The 15,299-nt window shown below is 31.3% G+C and overlaps 1 protein-coding gene across 1 annotated transcript; it reads left to right on the top strand.

The window, feature by feature from the left end:
* The first annotated feature begins 6,622 nt into the window (after positions 1-6,622).
* LOC127732837 (uncharacterized) lies at positions 6,623-14,351 on the top strand. Its single transcript, XM_052242018.1, has 7 exons — positions 6,623-6,736; positions 7,090-7,175; positions 8,128-8,270; positions 9,063-9,173; positions 9,593-9,794; positions 13,101-13,218; positions 14,161-14,351. Exons 4-7 carry the CDS (start codon positions 9,150-9,152, stop codon positions 14,327-14,329), a joined length of 513 nt encoding a protein of 170 aa, XP_052097978.1. The 5' UTR covers positions 6,623-6,736; positions 7,090-7,175; positions 8,128-8,270; positions 9,063-9,149; the 3' UTR covers positions 14,330-14,351.
* Positions 14,352-15,299: the final 948 nt, after the last annotated feature.

Genomic DNA, 15,299 nt, shown 5'->3' with positions numbered 1-15,299 from the left:
TGTCAGGAGAGATTCTTTAATACAAATGACAGCAATATTGGATCACAATTACTACAAAAGTATGTCCGCATCAATTAAAAGTGCAATCATGTCCTCTTTTTTTTCTTCAAAATATTGACTAGCAACAACATTTAGTAGTTTTAATACCTCAGGTGGACTCGTATATTTGACCGCATTAACCAAAAAAGGCAACAGTAGTATACGCTGTTCGAAGTCAAAAACCGATTGAGAGAAAACAAATCCGAGTTACAAACTAAAACCTAGGGAAACACATCAACTATAAGAGGAGGAAAACAACAAAACAACAGAAACACTGAAGTGCAACAAAAACAACAGACAATGCAACACACATAGAAAAACGAACTATAAGATAGCAACTGCCATTTTCCTGACTTGATACAGGACATTTTAAGAAAAAAAGGTGAATTGAACCTGGCTTTGTGGCTAGCCAAACCCTGCGCTTTTAAGGCTGACCAAATTTGCACTTTATTATGTGAATCTGTATAGCTGCCAAATTGACCAAACCTGACCATATTACGTTTTAGATAAGTAAATCTATGTAGCCGCATAGAAAATCAGTAAGAATTTTATGTCAGGATAGGTTGTATAATACATATGACAGCAATATCGGCACACAATGACTACACAATGTTGTTTGCACCCGTTTAGAGTGCCAGTATGTCTTCACTTTACCACGTTTACACAACATGTTCAAATTATGGACTAGCCACAAAAAATCAGTAGTTTTTTTATACCTGGGGGTGACACGTATAACAAAATTATTTGACCGCATCAATAAAAACTGACCATATTTGCATTTCATTATGTAAATCTATATAGCCGCATAGTAAATCAGTAATATCTTTATGTCAGAATATATTGTACAATATATGTGACAGCAATATCGGAACACAATGACTACAGAATGTTGTTTTGCGTCAATTTAGAGTGCCAGTATGTCTTCACTTTACCACGTTTACACAACATGCTAAAAATATGGACTAGCCAAAACAATCAGTAGTTGTGATACCCGAGGCTGACACGTATAACGAAATCATTTGATCGCATCAACCAAAACTTACCATTTTTGCACTGTATTGTGTAAATTTATATGGCTGCACAATAAATCATTATTTTTTTTTTATGTCAGAATGGATTGTACCATACAAATGACAGCAATATTGGAACACAATGCTACAAAATATTCATGATCATTCGCTATTTTATAGCCGCATCGCAAATCTATAAATTTGTTAACGCAGAATCGATTGTATAAAATAAATGACAGCAACATTGGTACATAATAGCCATGATGACTACACAATATTCTCTGCACTAAAGTGTCGGCATTCCCTCTCCGTATTCATAACATTGAACCGTCACTTAAGTCAGTAGTGCAGGATGGTTTGTAAAAAAAACTATTTAACCGCTGTCCATATTGCCTAACACTTACATGACTGATTTCATTTGTACTTTATAATGAAAAGTATGAGAAGTTCTCTTGGAATAGTATTCTGTTAGTAAATTATGTCGGTTGATTGATTTTGTTGGTAGCCAAACGTTCAGAGGCAAATATTCCATTCATGTACAGAACGAGTATACCTTTATGGACGTCCAATATATCATTCATAATCGGTCAAAATAAATCTGTACACATTAACGAAATGTTTCATAATCATACAACACCTTATATATCCGGACACTGTATAATTTTTTTTGTTTGAACATTTTGTTAAAATTCGTTATTCCTAGGCAAACAAGGTGAATAACGATAAAATTTCCATGTAATACAAAGAGCTATATTAAGGAAGATGAACGTAAGAAGATGTGGTATGAGTGCCAATGAGACAACTCTCCATCCAAGTCACATTTTGTTAAAATAGAGACTTAAGAAATTGGCAACGAAGCAACGTAAACAATGATGTTTATATACCATCATATAAAAAAAAATCCTATGCGGTTGATAACCTTTCTATCCGTCTTCTAATTAAAACAAATACCTTTCTTTCGTGATAGCTGCATGTATATTTGTCGATCACAAGTGGATAATGTTATAGCCATTATTTAATGTAAATTTGTATATAAGAATATGAAATGAAAAAAAGAAATTTTCATTTTGTATAATATCTAACGAGTATAATAATTTGCTATCCTGGAAAAAATAACGATATATTTGTTCACCGTTTACATAATAAAAGTCCAGGCATAATATGTAAAGTCTTATAACACGATAATCTGTCAAAAGCAGACCTGTCTTGAGGACTGGTCAGTAGCAGACTTGTCCTTAGGTCTGCTCTGGGCCAGACATTTCATCAGGACTGGTCCATAGCAGACTTTTCCACAGGTCTGGTCTAGAGCAGGCATGCCAATAGGTCTGCAGAAGTCCTAAAAAGCAGACCTAGGTTTGGTCTTCCAACGGCTAATAATAAAATGAAGATGTGGTATAATTGCCAATGAGACAATTTTAGTTAACTTTCTTGTCTGCTTAAAAAATTTTCAAGTTCACCTGTTGTGCAGTCAAAAAATATGTTCCAAATTAAATTGTGTACATGTTAGGACTGCACCCATCTGTACTTAGAGTAAATAACTTTGAACAGTATGATAATAGCTTTAGATGTACGTAAATTCCATATTTTCCGTAATGGTGCTTACTGGCCTAATATGCTGATATCAACAGCTTCTGGTTACTATCCCATGCATTTCCGTAACGTTCTCGCATGTATATCAACGTCACTCGGCACAATAGTACGTTTTTAGTGAAAACATAGTGTAGGATACATGTAGAAGAAAAACAAAATATTAGGAAACAGGAAAAAATATCTTGAGTAATGCAAAAAAAAAAAAAATGATACAATAAAATTCATGTTTTCAAAGTTTAAAAAATCCTTGTATGTATTTTTTCTGTTTGACGTGTATGATAAAAAGAAGCGAACTTCTACTTCGGAACCACTTAAAAAGAATCAATATATTTAACTGTTATTTTTCTCCATTGTTGAAGCATATGATTAAAGATCATAACATGTAATTTTTCATATCAGATGTAATATCAGCCCTCTGTCAATATCAGCCCTCAAGCATTCAGTTCTGCTATGAAAAATGCCATGTAATATTCTGATAATATACGTTTACAAATTAGCAATTTCACTACTTTCCATTATTTTAAATATGATATAAAACGCAATGCAGGTAAACTTATATATGGATCATACCACTGGTTTTCGTGAATCAATGTTTATTTAATAGATTTGTTTTGTAAACATGCGGCACTTCGGGAAATAGACAATCACATCATCTTCCATTTGCTCAATTACCGTACATCTTTTTAATGGTATTTTGATGTGTTGTCGCGGTTACTTTTAGCAATACCAACATAATTCTTTTATTTGAGAAAAGATGCAGCTTTATGTTCTTGACAATGACATAATTTCATCAAGTATAAAGTATATCGGGTTTTCGCATCATAAAAGGCAGTACGGTTACCTATAATTGTTTATATACACAATGTATTTGCTTTCATCAATCTATTTGAAATCTTGTGGATAGTTGTCTTAGTGGCTATCGTACCTCGTCTCGCTTATTTGTATAGTAATAGTAAGATAGATGAGATATACGATTATATAAGAAATTGGGCGAACATTAAGTCAGACGTATTTGTAACTCTTGCTGGTAGTTACGCATTTTTTTTTATTGTCAATGAACGTTTATGTTGATCTACAGAGCATTTGTATCTTTTTTGTTTGTTTTAAAGATTAATCATGAAAGTTATGATAATATCGATGCTAATGTATTATATTCATATCAAATATATGTTTCGATTGTTGGACATTGAAAATTTAAAATCATAAGAGTTCGATACAATAACGGGGAAAATGTGCTTATAAATCTCTACTAAAATGTACCTTTAAATATTAATAATAAAAACTAGGTGAGAAGTAAAAAAACAAAAATACCGAAATCCGAGGACAATTTTAAACGGGAAATCCCTTATCAAATGGGAAACTTAAAAGCTCAATCGCACCAAAAATATGAAAGAGAACTGTCATATTCCAGACATTGTACAGGCCTTTTCATATTAAATGATGGTGGATTGAACCTGGTTTTAAAGCTAGCTAAACCTTTTACTTGTATGACAGTCGTATAAAATTCCATTATATAAACAACAATGTGTGAACAAAACAAACAGACATAAGAGGTAGAAATGTCAAAAAAAGGAGTACAACATACAAAATTGTGTTATAATCTTAATCACTATAAAAAAAAAAATATGTCAACAATGAAACACAAAAAGGGATATAGGCATAGCACATCAGTAAAAAATGAAAGACAAGAATATAACAATTTACCATAGCTCAATAATACAATGACGGGATGTATAAATACCGAGCCACTTCATATGGATATTACCAAAATTAGACTTAACAGTAAAAGTTATATTCACAAAGACTATGTTTTATGTTAAAAAGCATTGTGGATTATTTCTTTTAGACGATTATTTCAATTTCACATGGGATATATATATGGTTTTAATGTTCAATGTAAATTATTAAAGTAAAACAAGTTTAGAGACTTTATGATAATGTTTTGAAATCAATTTTACGTTAATACATAAAATGTGTATTGGTATTCAATGACCTTTATACAACATTAAATATTGACATGTAAAAGTTTTTATTACATTTATAAATTAAATGAAAAATAAACATCATTTAGTTTTGTTTAAATACTCTACTTATTTACACAAAGACAATAACTAACTTTGTATAACTGGATCGTGTCGCCAAATTCACCTTCGATTAAAACCAAACATTTGAAAGCGGATAATAAAATTTAAACACTCGCAAAGCAATATGCACATTTAAATGAAAAAATATACCTAAAAAAATAGCAAACTAATCGAGGGTTATCTTTGCCTGAAGAAGATTAAACATTTATATCTTTTTATCAATTAAAGACAACTTTCTGATATTTCCGAAATATGTCATATTGACCCTTGTATGAAGTAGGTACACTTCAGAAATTCAATTCCTGGTATTCAAGATCGCACTTCAATGAAAAGTAAGTCAGTGGCAGAAAATCTTTCATATTGGCTCTTGTATGAAGCTATTCCTGGTATAAACTGGGTTTTTATGTCGATTAAGATGGCAAAACCAGAAGACTGAAATAATCAATTGTCAAGGTCAGCAGAAGAAATTATTTTTAACATCTTTCATATTGTCCTTGTATAAAGTAGGTACACTTCAACAATCTAATTTCTGATGTAAACAGGCTCTTTAAAATGAATGACCAGACTTTAAACATCAGAATGGAACAAATATGTAGTAAGTAGAAAATAGACTTGCATGAAGAATCCTGTCGTATTAACTCTAGGTCTTGTATGAAGGCAGTACACTGCAAAAGTAGAGTTCTTATTTTAACCCGGGATTGTACGTGAATGATCCAAAGTTCGTTTTTATTAAAACTTTTGAATTCTCTTTTATCAGGGTTTATGTTTTTTTTTAACTTATTTTTTAAAATTGAATCTAAGTATCCGGGAACAATAATATTAACGGTACTGAATTTATTGAAAACCAAAACTATCTACACTATGAAGAGCGTATAAACCAAAAGGACAACAAAATTAAGTGTGTTAAGATGTTAATTTATATTATTTAAAGTATGTACAAATATTTTATAGCCCTATATCAAAATTAACGTATATGAAATATGAAGGAATGTTCACCTTTGTAGCAGTAAACGCTTAAAATATTCCATATCTGTCTTATGAAATAAGGGTGGGACTAATTCATACGTGCACTGTCTGTGTTCATGTCAATCAAGATTACAAAAAAAAAAACGATATCCTAAAATACTTCATTTTTTTCAAGTTCAGACATGAATAAGACTGCATAACGCAACACATAGCTCAGCAGAAACAACTGACAAGATCGACGTTGGATTAATACATTTTTTTTTCCAAAAATCTTTAACCGAGGAAAAAATCTGTCACTTGAAAAGATGTTTAAGATTTACTCTTGACTATATGCTCATATTAGAGAACTAACTAACATTTCAACAGTTTATAAGACAATTCATGTCATTTCATTCATGATCAGACGGAAAGTGAAGAGGATTCTTGTATCTCTTGAAATAAACCAGATTGTAAACATTGAAATACAAAAATATTCATTGGGACCGTTACACATATATTTTAAAAAAATTCTGCATATACCAATTAACAATAAAAAGGTTAAAAGAACATTCCGAAATCACAAGAACGCCTTAAATCTAACAAAATTATTTCAGCTATGATATAAGAAAAAGGGGTAGTCACAAAATGGTAGACAAACACAGCACCATACAGAACAGAGTATATTTAAGCTGCATTTTGCAAATGAGCGATAGTTTGAATAATTAATGGGTGACCTGTTTGTTAATTTTATGTCCTTTTTGGAACAGTTTTTGAACTATTTCTATTGTAATACCAAATATTATTATAAAAAAACATCTGTGAAAAGACATGGTATTTTGTAGTTGATTGTCATTCAACAATTTCGTCATATTCTACTATTTCCAACTTTTGATCGTATATCTGAAAAAGGATAGTATATGTATCTATATGTCGTTCACATATCATCAAGTTAAGTACTTGTTACGTATAAAGTGGTTTACTTATATATGTGGGCACACTTACAACTAAGTATAAATAAAGATTTTAAAAAAGACTTTGTATCATAACGTGGTCATCACATTTTAAAAGGTAAGTGAATTGACAAAATGATTATCTTTCTTTTCAATTCATGAAATATTATTTACAGGCAATAGTTGTTAATTATCAATGTTAGAATTTTGTACTTTTTTGCACATATACTAAATGAGAAGTCTATGCGGGTTCATTTTCTGTTAAAACTTATTTACAATTCAATCTTTGTACTTTAAAAATTGTACATCTGGCTAGATGTTGAGATTAAATCGAAAAATTCTATACAATAGTAAACAATTCTAAGTGGAGTATTTTTTAATCAAGTTAGGTTCACATGGACATGTTTATGCAATCAATCGTATTCATCAAAACTAAAGCTAAAACATTGCTTATTATTCTCATTTTTATAGATATCAACATCAACGTTAAAATGAGCTTGATAATTTTCATTCACATCAATGCTATCTGTCTGCTGGTTGTAACGGCTTATGATGTGGTACGTATATTTAATGTCGAAGAAAACAGCTAAAAGTCAATTTATTTGAGGCTTTAATAATTGTAGAGCATAGAATAAACCATATGGCATAAATAAGATCTATGATTATCGGAATATCTAAAACAAAATCTATAATGTTGACTTCTGTAATGGAACGTTATTGTAACTTTGTCTGAAATTTTCTTTACAAACGGGAGTAAATGTTCAATATCAAATCATGTTTTTTTTTCTATAACTCAATACATTATTGGAGACATATATTTGCACTTTATATATTTTCTAGTTACTTGTGTATATTTGGATTGCTATCTTGTTTTATTTAGTAAACATTTCCCCCCATTTTATTCAATTTATATGAATGGGATTTCTGGTAATCATACTTTTTTCTGTTTGATAAACTCAATGAAGCAGAAGTATAATTTAATTCAAAACTGCCAATAAATTGTTATCAGGTACTTGATATCTGATAAACAGACAAGATATGCCCTCAATTTTAGAATTATTAAATACATGTTTGAATTTCAATTTTATCAGTCAAAATATGTTCTACTAGGATCACCGTCCTTCACCTTTCAGGTGATACCTAAATATTTATTCTATGCATATGTAAACCTATGCGTAGAGACTAGTTTGTTAAAAATGAACTACTTTCCAGTATGCTATTTGACCGGGCCCGACATGGTGGTTTTACATCTTACACAGTCTATCTGACTATCATTTTGCAAAGCATTCCACTAAAGACGGTGGTAGTGAATTTTTGAAACTTGGTATAAGGTGAGAGTTTTTTTGCTCCGTGTTGAAGGACTCACTGCTACTTTCATAAGAAGAACAGCAATAAAAGGATTTTGTTTTTTTTTGCTGTGCTTGTACTGATTTTGCGTCATGGATGGATACAACGTTTTCTTTTACATTCTAGTTAAAACACATTTTCGAAAACTTATATTTGTTTCAGAAATTGGGTTATCTGATTAATGACGGAAATGCCAGTTATGAGAGAGAGAGATGGAGACAAATCGAGAAATGAATATTTTCAAAATTCATACTCTTGCACACAATGAAGTTTTGGAATCGTACTCAATGCAAAATTTTCAAAAGGTTTGTAACATCAAAGTTTCTGACAGAAACATTTTGACTTAAGACAGTGGAAACTTTAATAACACACCAAACCAATTGATACACAATTTGTTATTACAAATATTCTATATGGGGAATACGCTGAAACTCATATTTAAATTAAGTAGTCCTCAAAAAGGCTGCTACGAAAACTAATTATTGCGTCATTACTTATTTTTTTAAAGAATTGTCTTGTACATGTATGATAAAACAATCGTGAAATATACCAGGCCTACAATTGGGTACGCAAAAATCGTATCCATATACAAAATATTCATTAGTTACGTTTGAAACAAATATGTTTTAAGGCCTAATAAATTACGAAGCTGAAAAGCTCTACGGTCCATAATTCTAAATGGTTTGGTCAAATACATATGTTGTAATCTATTACCATGATTACCGGAGTAAAAATTCGCTAGTATTTCGGATAATGTCAGTATTTAAACAGTTACCAGTAACAACCAGATAAATTTCGGTAAAAATGCATTTGCAATCACAATTAAGAGTAAGATCATTACTTAATCTGATAAAAGAACAATGTTGTGGTGTTGTTTCATTGACCATGTTGACTGATACCCCAAATTTCATTAAAATTCAACAAACAACAAGACATTACACATTTTAATACTTACAACTAATGGATATATATGGATTATCTTCATATTTGTTTTGATAAAAGAAAATGAGAGTATGCGTAGAAAGAGAATGATGCTGGGTTTCTTTGAAATGAAAAAGATATATTATTCCAACATGACTCTTACGTTTTTGTTTCAGGGACAGCAGATCACGTGCATTCCATCATTAAATTAATGTAGATTGCGGGAGAACAAAGCAGAGCATAATGTAGATGCAAGCCTGATTATGGAAACATTTATGCAAAGCTTGGTAAGAAATATACAAATGTCAACATATAATCATGTTTAGTCTGTGAATGCCTATTTTATATATTACAATATGTATAAATATGATACAATTGATTAATTTCCTGGTTTTGCCGCAGTCTGTTTACAAGCCTATAGAACATTCATTATTCGTGGAACAGCTAACTTCGGGCTTCCCCTGTACTATTGATATCTACGAAAATTGTTATCCAACGATTAATAATGAATCCACAGAATATATGTAGCCTTTTTACAGCAACATGCATTGGATGAAACCCTGAAATTGGGTCGTAATGCTAAAGTTTTTAGTTTTTTTTTATCCTGATTTGTTTTTAGAATTTTGTTTGTCTTTCGTTCTTTATTTTTTTTCATGGCATTTTCAGTTCGTTTTCGAGTTCAAATAAATCAAATATCATTTTTCAGTTGAACGAAGTTAACAGTATATCGGAAGCGCATACCACAATTGAGGGAGAGTTGTTTCATGTTGATAAAGATGAAATGGTTGACACAACTATACTGGAAGAAGATTTAAGAGAGTTTTACCACGGCTTTGGATTCCCACTGTGTAAGGAAAAGAAAATACTCAATGACGCTAAAATACTTAATATCAGAAATCTTAAAGCAGGTACGTCTCTGACTTTAGAATGACTATCGGTCAATTAATTGTGACCATAAATAACCTATGAAATATTCAATGAAATTGATTTGTGTTATTCGTAGTAATTTCCATATGATATGTATTTATCGTCGAAAAAATTGCTGAGGGGCTAGCGGGTAAATAGATTTCAAGGAATATTCGTTACCCAAGGCTTTTTATAGTATTTTAGCAGAGTTATACTGGAAATACTTCGCACCATCTTTCTACGATAATGCTAATCACCAGGCCAATTTTATTTAGAAATTGTTATTTTATTATGTATGTTCGGTTTTATTGACTAAATATTCAGTTCTTTAGTGTTTATCATGTTTTATTTGTGCATGAAATTATGTTAAATGCGATACCTTCAATTTAAGAGTAAAATAGAGATTGTAGAGATCGCTTTTATAGCCTTTTAATATTCAACATTGAAGAGATAAGAAAACGACTTGAACCCTGCCACATATTCATGTCAGGAACCTTGCCAATTGTTAAATTCTCTAATGATTAATCGTTTTGTGCCACAACTTTAAAGAAGTTGTATACTGGTTAAATCCTGTTTGTACATCAGTTTGTTTGTACGCCCCGTTAAATGTTCTCCTTTTTGTTGTCAGACATACATGGTTTTACACTAGTAATTTTTTGGGGCCCTTTATAACTTGCTGTTCGGTGTGAGCGAAAGCTCCGTGTTGAAGACAGCAATTTGACCTATTATGGTTTACTTTTATAAATTGTGACTTGGATGGAGAGTTGTCTCATTGGCACTCATACCACATCTTCTTATATCTATATACAAATCAAATCTTGAATTTTGTTCCACGCTTTCTTTGAATATGTCTTTCCCTTTAACGCGATTTCATTTCAAATTTTCCAAAAAATTATAATTGTTAACACATATTAACTTCTAGTTACATTTTCGTTACATTGTCTCATCAGCAAATAAACGAAACAAATAATTACTAGAACTTGAAGCCCTTTATGCATTCAAGTATTCATACATCGTTCGCAATCGGATTTTTGGGTTTCAACGTTCATGACGTTTGTTAATCCAAAAAGCTTTTCGAAAACATCATAATTGTTTTTTTCATATTCAGTCATCATTTGAAACGGTTCAGTGATTTTCAAAGAATAAACTTTTACCAAAATAAAACTAGAGAGACATGGAATGAGAGTCAATGAGACAAATATCCGCATGATACCAATGGACAAGGATTTGTATACCATCAATAGGGCATTGTGCAACCTTCAACGGCGAGCAAAAACCATTCCACGTCGTATGGTTTAAAAGGAACAGATAAAAAAAATATTAGTACTTGAACAAATGTATGACAACAACAGCAACACAGGTTCCTGGCTTGGAAAGACATAGGGAATATATATGAGCGCTTAAAGCTCCCCTAAACCTGGGACAAACTGGAAAATGAGTTGGAAAGTGTTTTATCAGATCAGCAATATTAGAACAAAAACAAGCAAATAATAACAGGTTTCGGTGTAATCATCTACAACTCAATGCCAATTTAAACTTATAAATAAACCATGATTAAATACCAATCGGAACTTACAAAAAAGGTTTACTTTAAAGACGTCATACACAGACTAGAAAAAACAGGATCTTGTTCAATGTTAAATTTTAATGTTTACTCTTAAAATGGGTGGTTCACAAGGTAATATTAACAATGGTTAATGTCTTGGTCCAATTTTTGAATATGCAAACTAAAATCAACAAAGATTTACCCACGCTCATAAATATATACGGTAACAAAGGACGACTAAAGGTCCTACATTAGACATCAAGTTATAAAATTAATCAAAAGAGAGTAGCAACAACTTTACAGGACTACTTAAAAAATGAACATTTAGATATTGGCATGGTTTAACCAATTTCAGTTTGTTAAATACAAACATTTATCCTGCCGAACTGACTTTAAATAAAGCTAATACTAACAATGAACACTGCCCTTTCCTGGATCTTGATATCTATATCTTTAACGGGAAGCTTAATACCAAAATTTATAATAAAAGAGATGATTTTTCATTTCCTATTGTTAATTATCCATTTTTAGATGGTGACTTTCCTTTGTCACCATCTTAGGGTGTTTATACATCTCAACTTGTTCGATGCACTCGTGTATGTAACAATGGATTTGATTTCAACGAAAGAAATCTCTGTATTACTGAAAAATTATTACACCAGGGTTTTCGATATCACAAACTAGTCAAAACATTTACTAAATTTTATCATCGGTACAAGGACATCATTCGTAAATATAAATCAACATGCAGACATCTTATACATTCGGGTATTTCACATCTAATACTTTATGGTAATATTCTTTTCAAAGCACAAAAATGTCGGCATTCACCTCAAAAGATAACCAAACCTTTAAACAGACTTATTCGGAAAGGATATAGTTACGATACTGTTGTCAAGTCATTAAGGATTGCATATCTTGGTATTAATATTGATTCACTCATAGGGTCTTTGCATCGGAAATAAACACATTTATTCTAAAACCAGTTATTGGCATGATACGGGTTATGTTTTTCTCATATATTTTATGATGGTATGATATTAACCCCTTACGGGAGGGATTGTACTTGATTTTCATATGATGAAAACATAATCTTTCAATCAGTTTAATTGAGGTCTGGAGCTGGCATGTCAGTAACTGCTAGTAGTCCTTAGTTCAATTATGTATCATTGTCATTTTGCTTAGTTTCTTTTGTTACCTATTCTGACATTGGACTCAGACTTCTTTTTTACTGAGTTTTACTGTGCGTTTTGCTATGTGTTTCTTTATTCTACATTGACTACAGGTATAGGGGGAGGGTTGAGATCTCACAAAACATGTTTAACCCCGCCGCATTTTTACGCCTGTCCCAAGTCAGGAGCCTCTGGCCTTTGTTAGTCTTGTTTTTTAATTTAATTCATTTATATGTTTTGGAGTTTAGTGTGACGTCCATTTTCACTGATCTAGTACACTATTTTATTTAGGGGCCAGCTGAGGACCACCTCCGGGTGCGGGATTTTCTCGCTGCGTTGAAGACCATAGGTGACCTTCGGCTGTTGTCTGCTCTTTGGTCGGGTTGTTGTCTCTTTGACATATTCCCCATTTCCATTCTCAATTTTATTGAAAAAAATTAGTTAAAAGGTACAGGATGTCTCATCTATGCAAATGTTTTGAGGTTGACTGCTATTAACTTATAACAATACGGTTGTGTTTTTCTCTGTTGTGCAATATGAACATATCCATTTTCAACAGCAGACTAAGTCAAACATTTCTTTTTTCTTAGGAAGGCGTGTAAAACGAGGATTAACAGTATTTCCTACTGATTGCTATGGACAGAATCCAACAATGAAGTTTGGTTTAACTTCAGGAACATCTTCCAATCGACTTCAAATGTGCAACAGGTAAGATATATTTTAACAAACAAGAAAACAAAATATTACTTTTTCCTGTCTTGTAAAACTGTTTTTGTCATTTTTGATGGGCTGTTTTTTATGTTCCCCAAGGTGAAAGAGGACCAAAAGAAGTCAAATCCCATCTAATTTTGGTCTTGCGACCGACTATTCATCTGTTCGACTTCCAAGTTTTCAATTTATTTTTGTCTGCTACCGAATTTTATTTCCATCTTATTTTTTTTCTAGTGACAGTCGCTTTTAAGAAAGAACCAACTAACATGCTCTAATCTATATTTTGATATAAAACAATACTGTATATTGATAATTTTAATAATCGTCTTGTCTTAAATCTATTGAAAAGATACCTTTCGTTTTTTTTAATTGAAGAATCCCAAATAATGATATGTTTTTTTTAAGATTCCGTCATGTATACTTTTTTTTTTCAATGTTGCATTCGATGGTCAAATCTGTAATCTTTAATATCTTTAGAAATAAATATGTTTGAGGTGTTTGGTTAAAATATGATTTAAAACCGTAATTTTCAGGAGATTTGAAATGCTCGAAAAAACTTGCTCGTTTTTTTTTAACCTGTTTCTTCAAGTGGTCTGTTGAAAACATAAAGGAATATGACCTTTCATATTTGAGTTTAAATCGGGAAGCAGATAAAAGACAATAATGTTAATGCAATAAAAAAGTGCATTCATCATCAAAATTCAAATGTAAGTCATGTTTTTTTTAGTAATTTCTTCTTTCAATTTCTTCACTCAATAAAGCAGAGGTTTGAGTGAAATTACCAGATCAGTGCTTAAGTCTCAAAGTTTAATAGAGAAGAAAGCATATCATCGAGTGAGATAAAGATAAAATGTTTGTATTTATAGTTTTGAATATTGTGAAGGGTGATTGTGATGCCTGTTTTATTTGATTTTCAAAAGTAATTTGTTTATTTTATAGAGTTGGAATAGTGAATGGACGAAGGGTTTTCCAAGACTGCGATAATGTTTCCATAACTTCACCTCGTGCTTACATGTGTTTATGTTGTCCTTATGTCACATACATCGATACGACAAGAAACGATTGTACATGCACAAGAATGGCGCAGTTACTTGGAAGGAAGCATTAGTTGGAACGAGCAAACATTATATCATAACCAACAAATAAAAAATATTAAAACATAAATCTTGTTGCTAGTGTTGTTTAGTTGAATGAATGATGTTTTAATAGGTATACATATCTGGAAAAAGTTTAACATAGAAACTATGATTTTTAATAAGTAATTATCTGATGATGTTGATTAACGGATATTTTACCATTTCAAGATGACTAGATATAGTTGTGATCTTTTTATAACTTAATAACCATCCGAGATCATACCCTTCAAACCATGTAGCAAAAAATAAAGGCAACAGTAGTATACCGCTGTTCGAAACTCATAAATCGATAGAGATAAAAACAAATCCGGGTTACAAACTAAAACTGAGGGAAACGCATCAAATATAAGAGGAGAACAACGACGAGCAAAAACCTGTGATTAAACTTTAAAATTGTTAAATATTTTCAAATTTTCGATTTCATGTATGCCTTGTCATATTTCAAGAAATCAGCCTCGATACCGTTTCATCTTGGATTCTACTACACTGCATTTGGAAAATACAATAGGACCTGGTTACAAGGCTGCCTAATTTTCGACTAATATGCATATACATTTTTATCATAAGAGATACAGGACTAAGTTTAAACTACTTAGAGAAAACTATATGACCAAATCAACCAGCTATAATATGAATACCAATAATCTGTTATTCCCAGCATCAATCAGAATTTAACTGATAAACTATACAAAACAATAACCATATACATTGCATACAAGACAATTGAAAAACATCAATCAAACGGTTTTAATAATACTTAATTTGATTTTCACTTCAACAACCTCTAGCATGTGAAAGACTTAATCTCTTGCCGTCATATTTTGGAGTGTTCTGCTCTTTCTACTTATCTCATATCCGACTTTGGAGAATGAATCAGTAAAATCTTATCACAAGATTATATTACTTATAGACAGGACGTAATCAAGTTATCTAAACCAAAGA

The sequence above is a fragment of the Mytilus californianus genome, unplaced genomic scaffold (assembly GCF_021869535.1).
Source record: "Mytilus californianus isolate M0D057914Y unplaced genomic scaffold, xbMytCali1.0.p SCAF_29, whole genome shotgun sequence".
Taxonomy (NCBI): domain Eukaryota; kingdom Metazoa; phylum Mollusca; class Bivalvia; order Mytilida; family Mytilidae; genus Mytilus; species Mytilus californianus.
The sequence above is the reverse complement of the archived record's forward strand: the minus strand, read 5'-3'. Positions and strand labels throughout refer to the sequence as shown.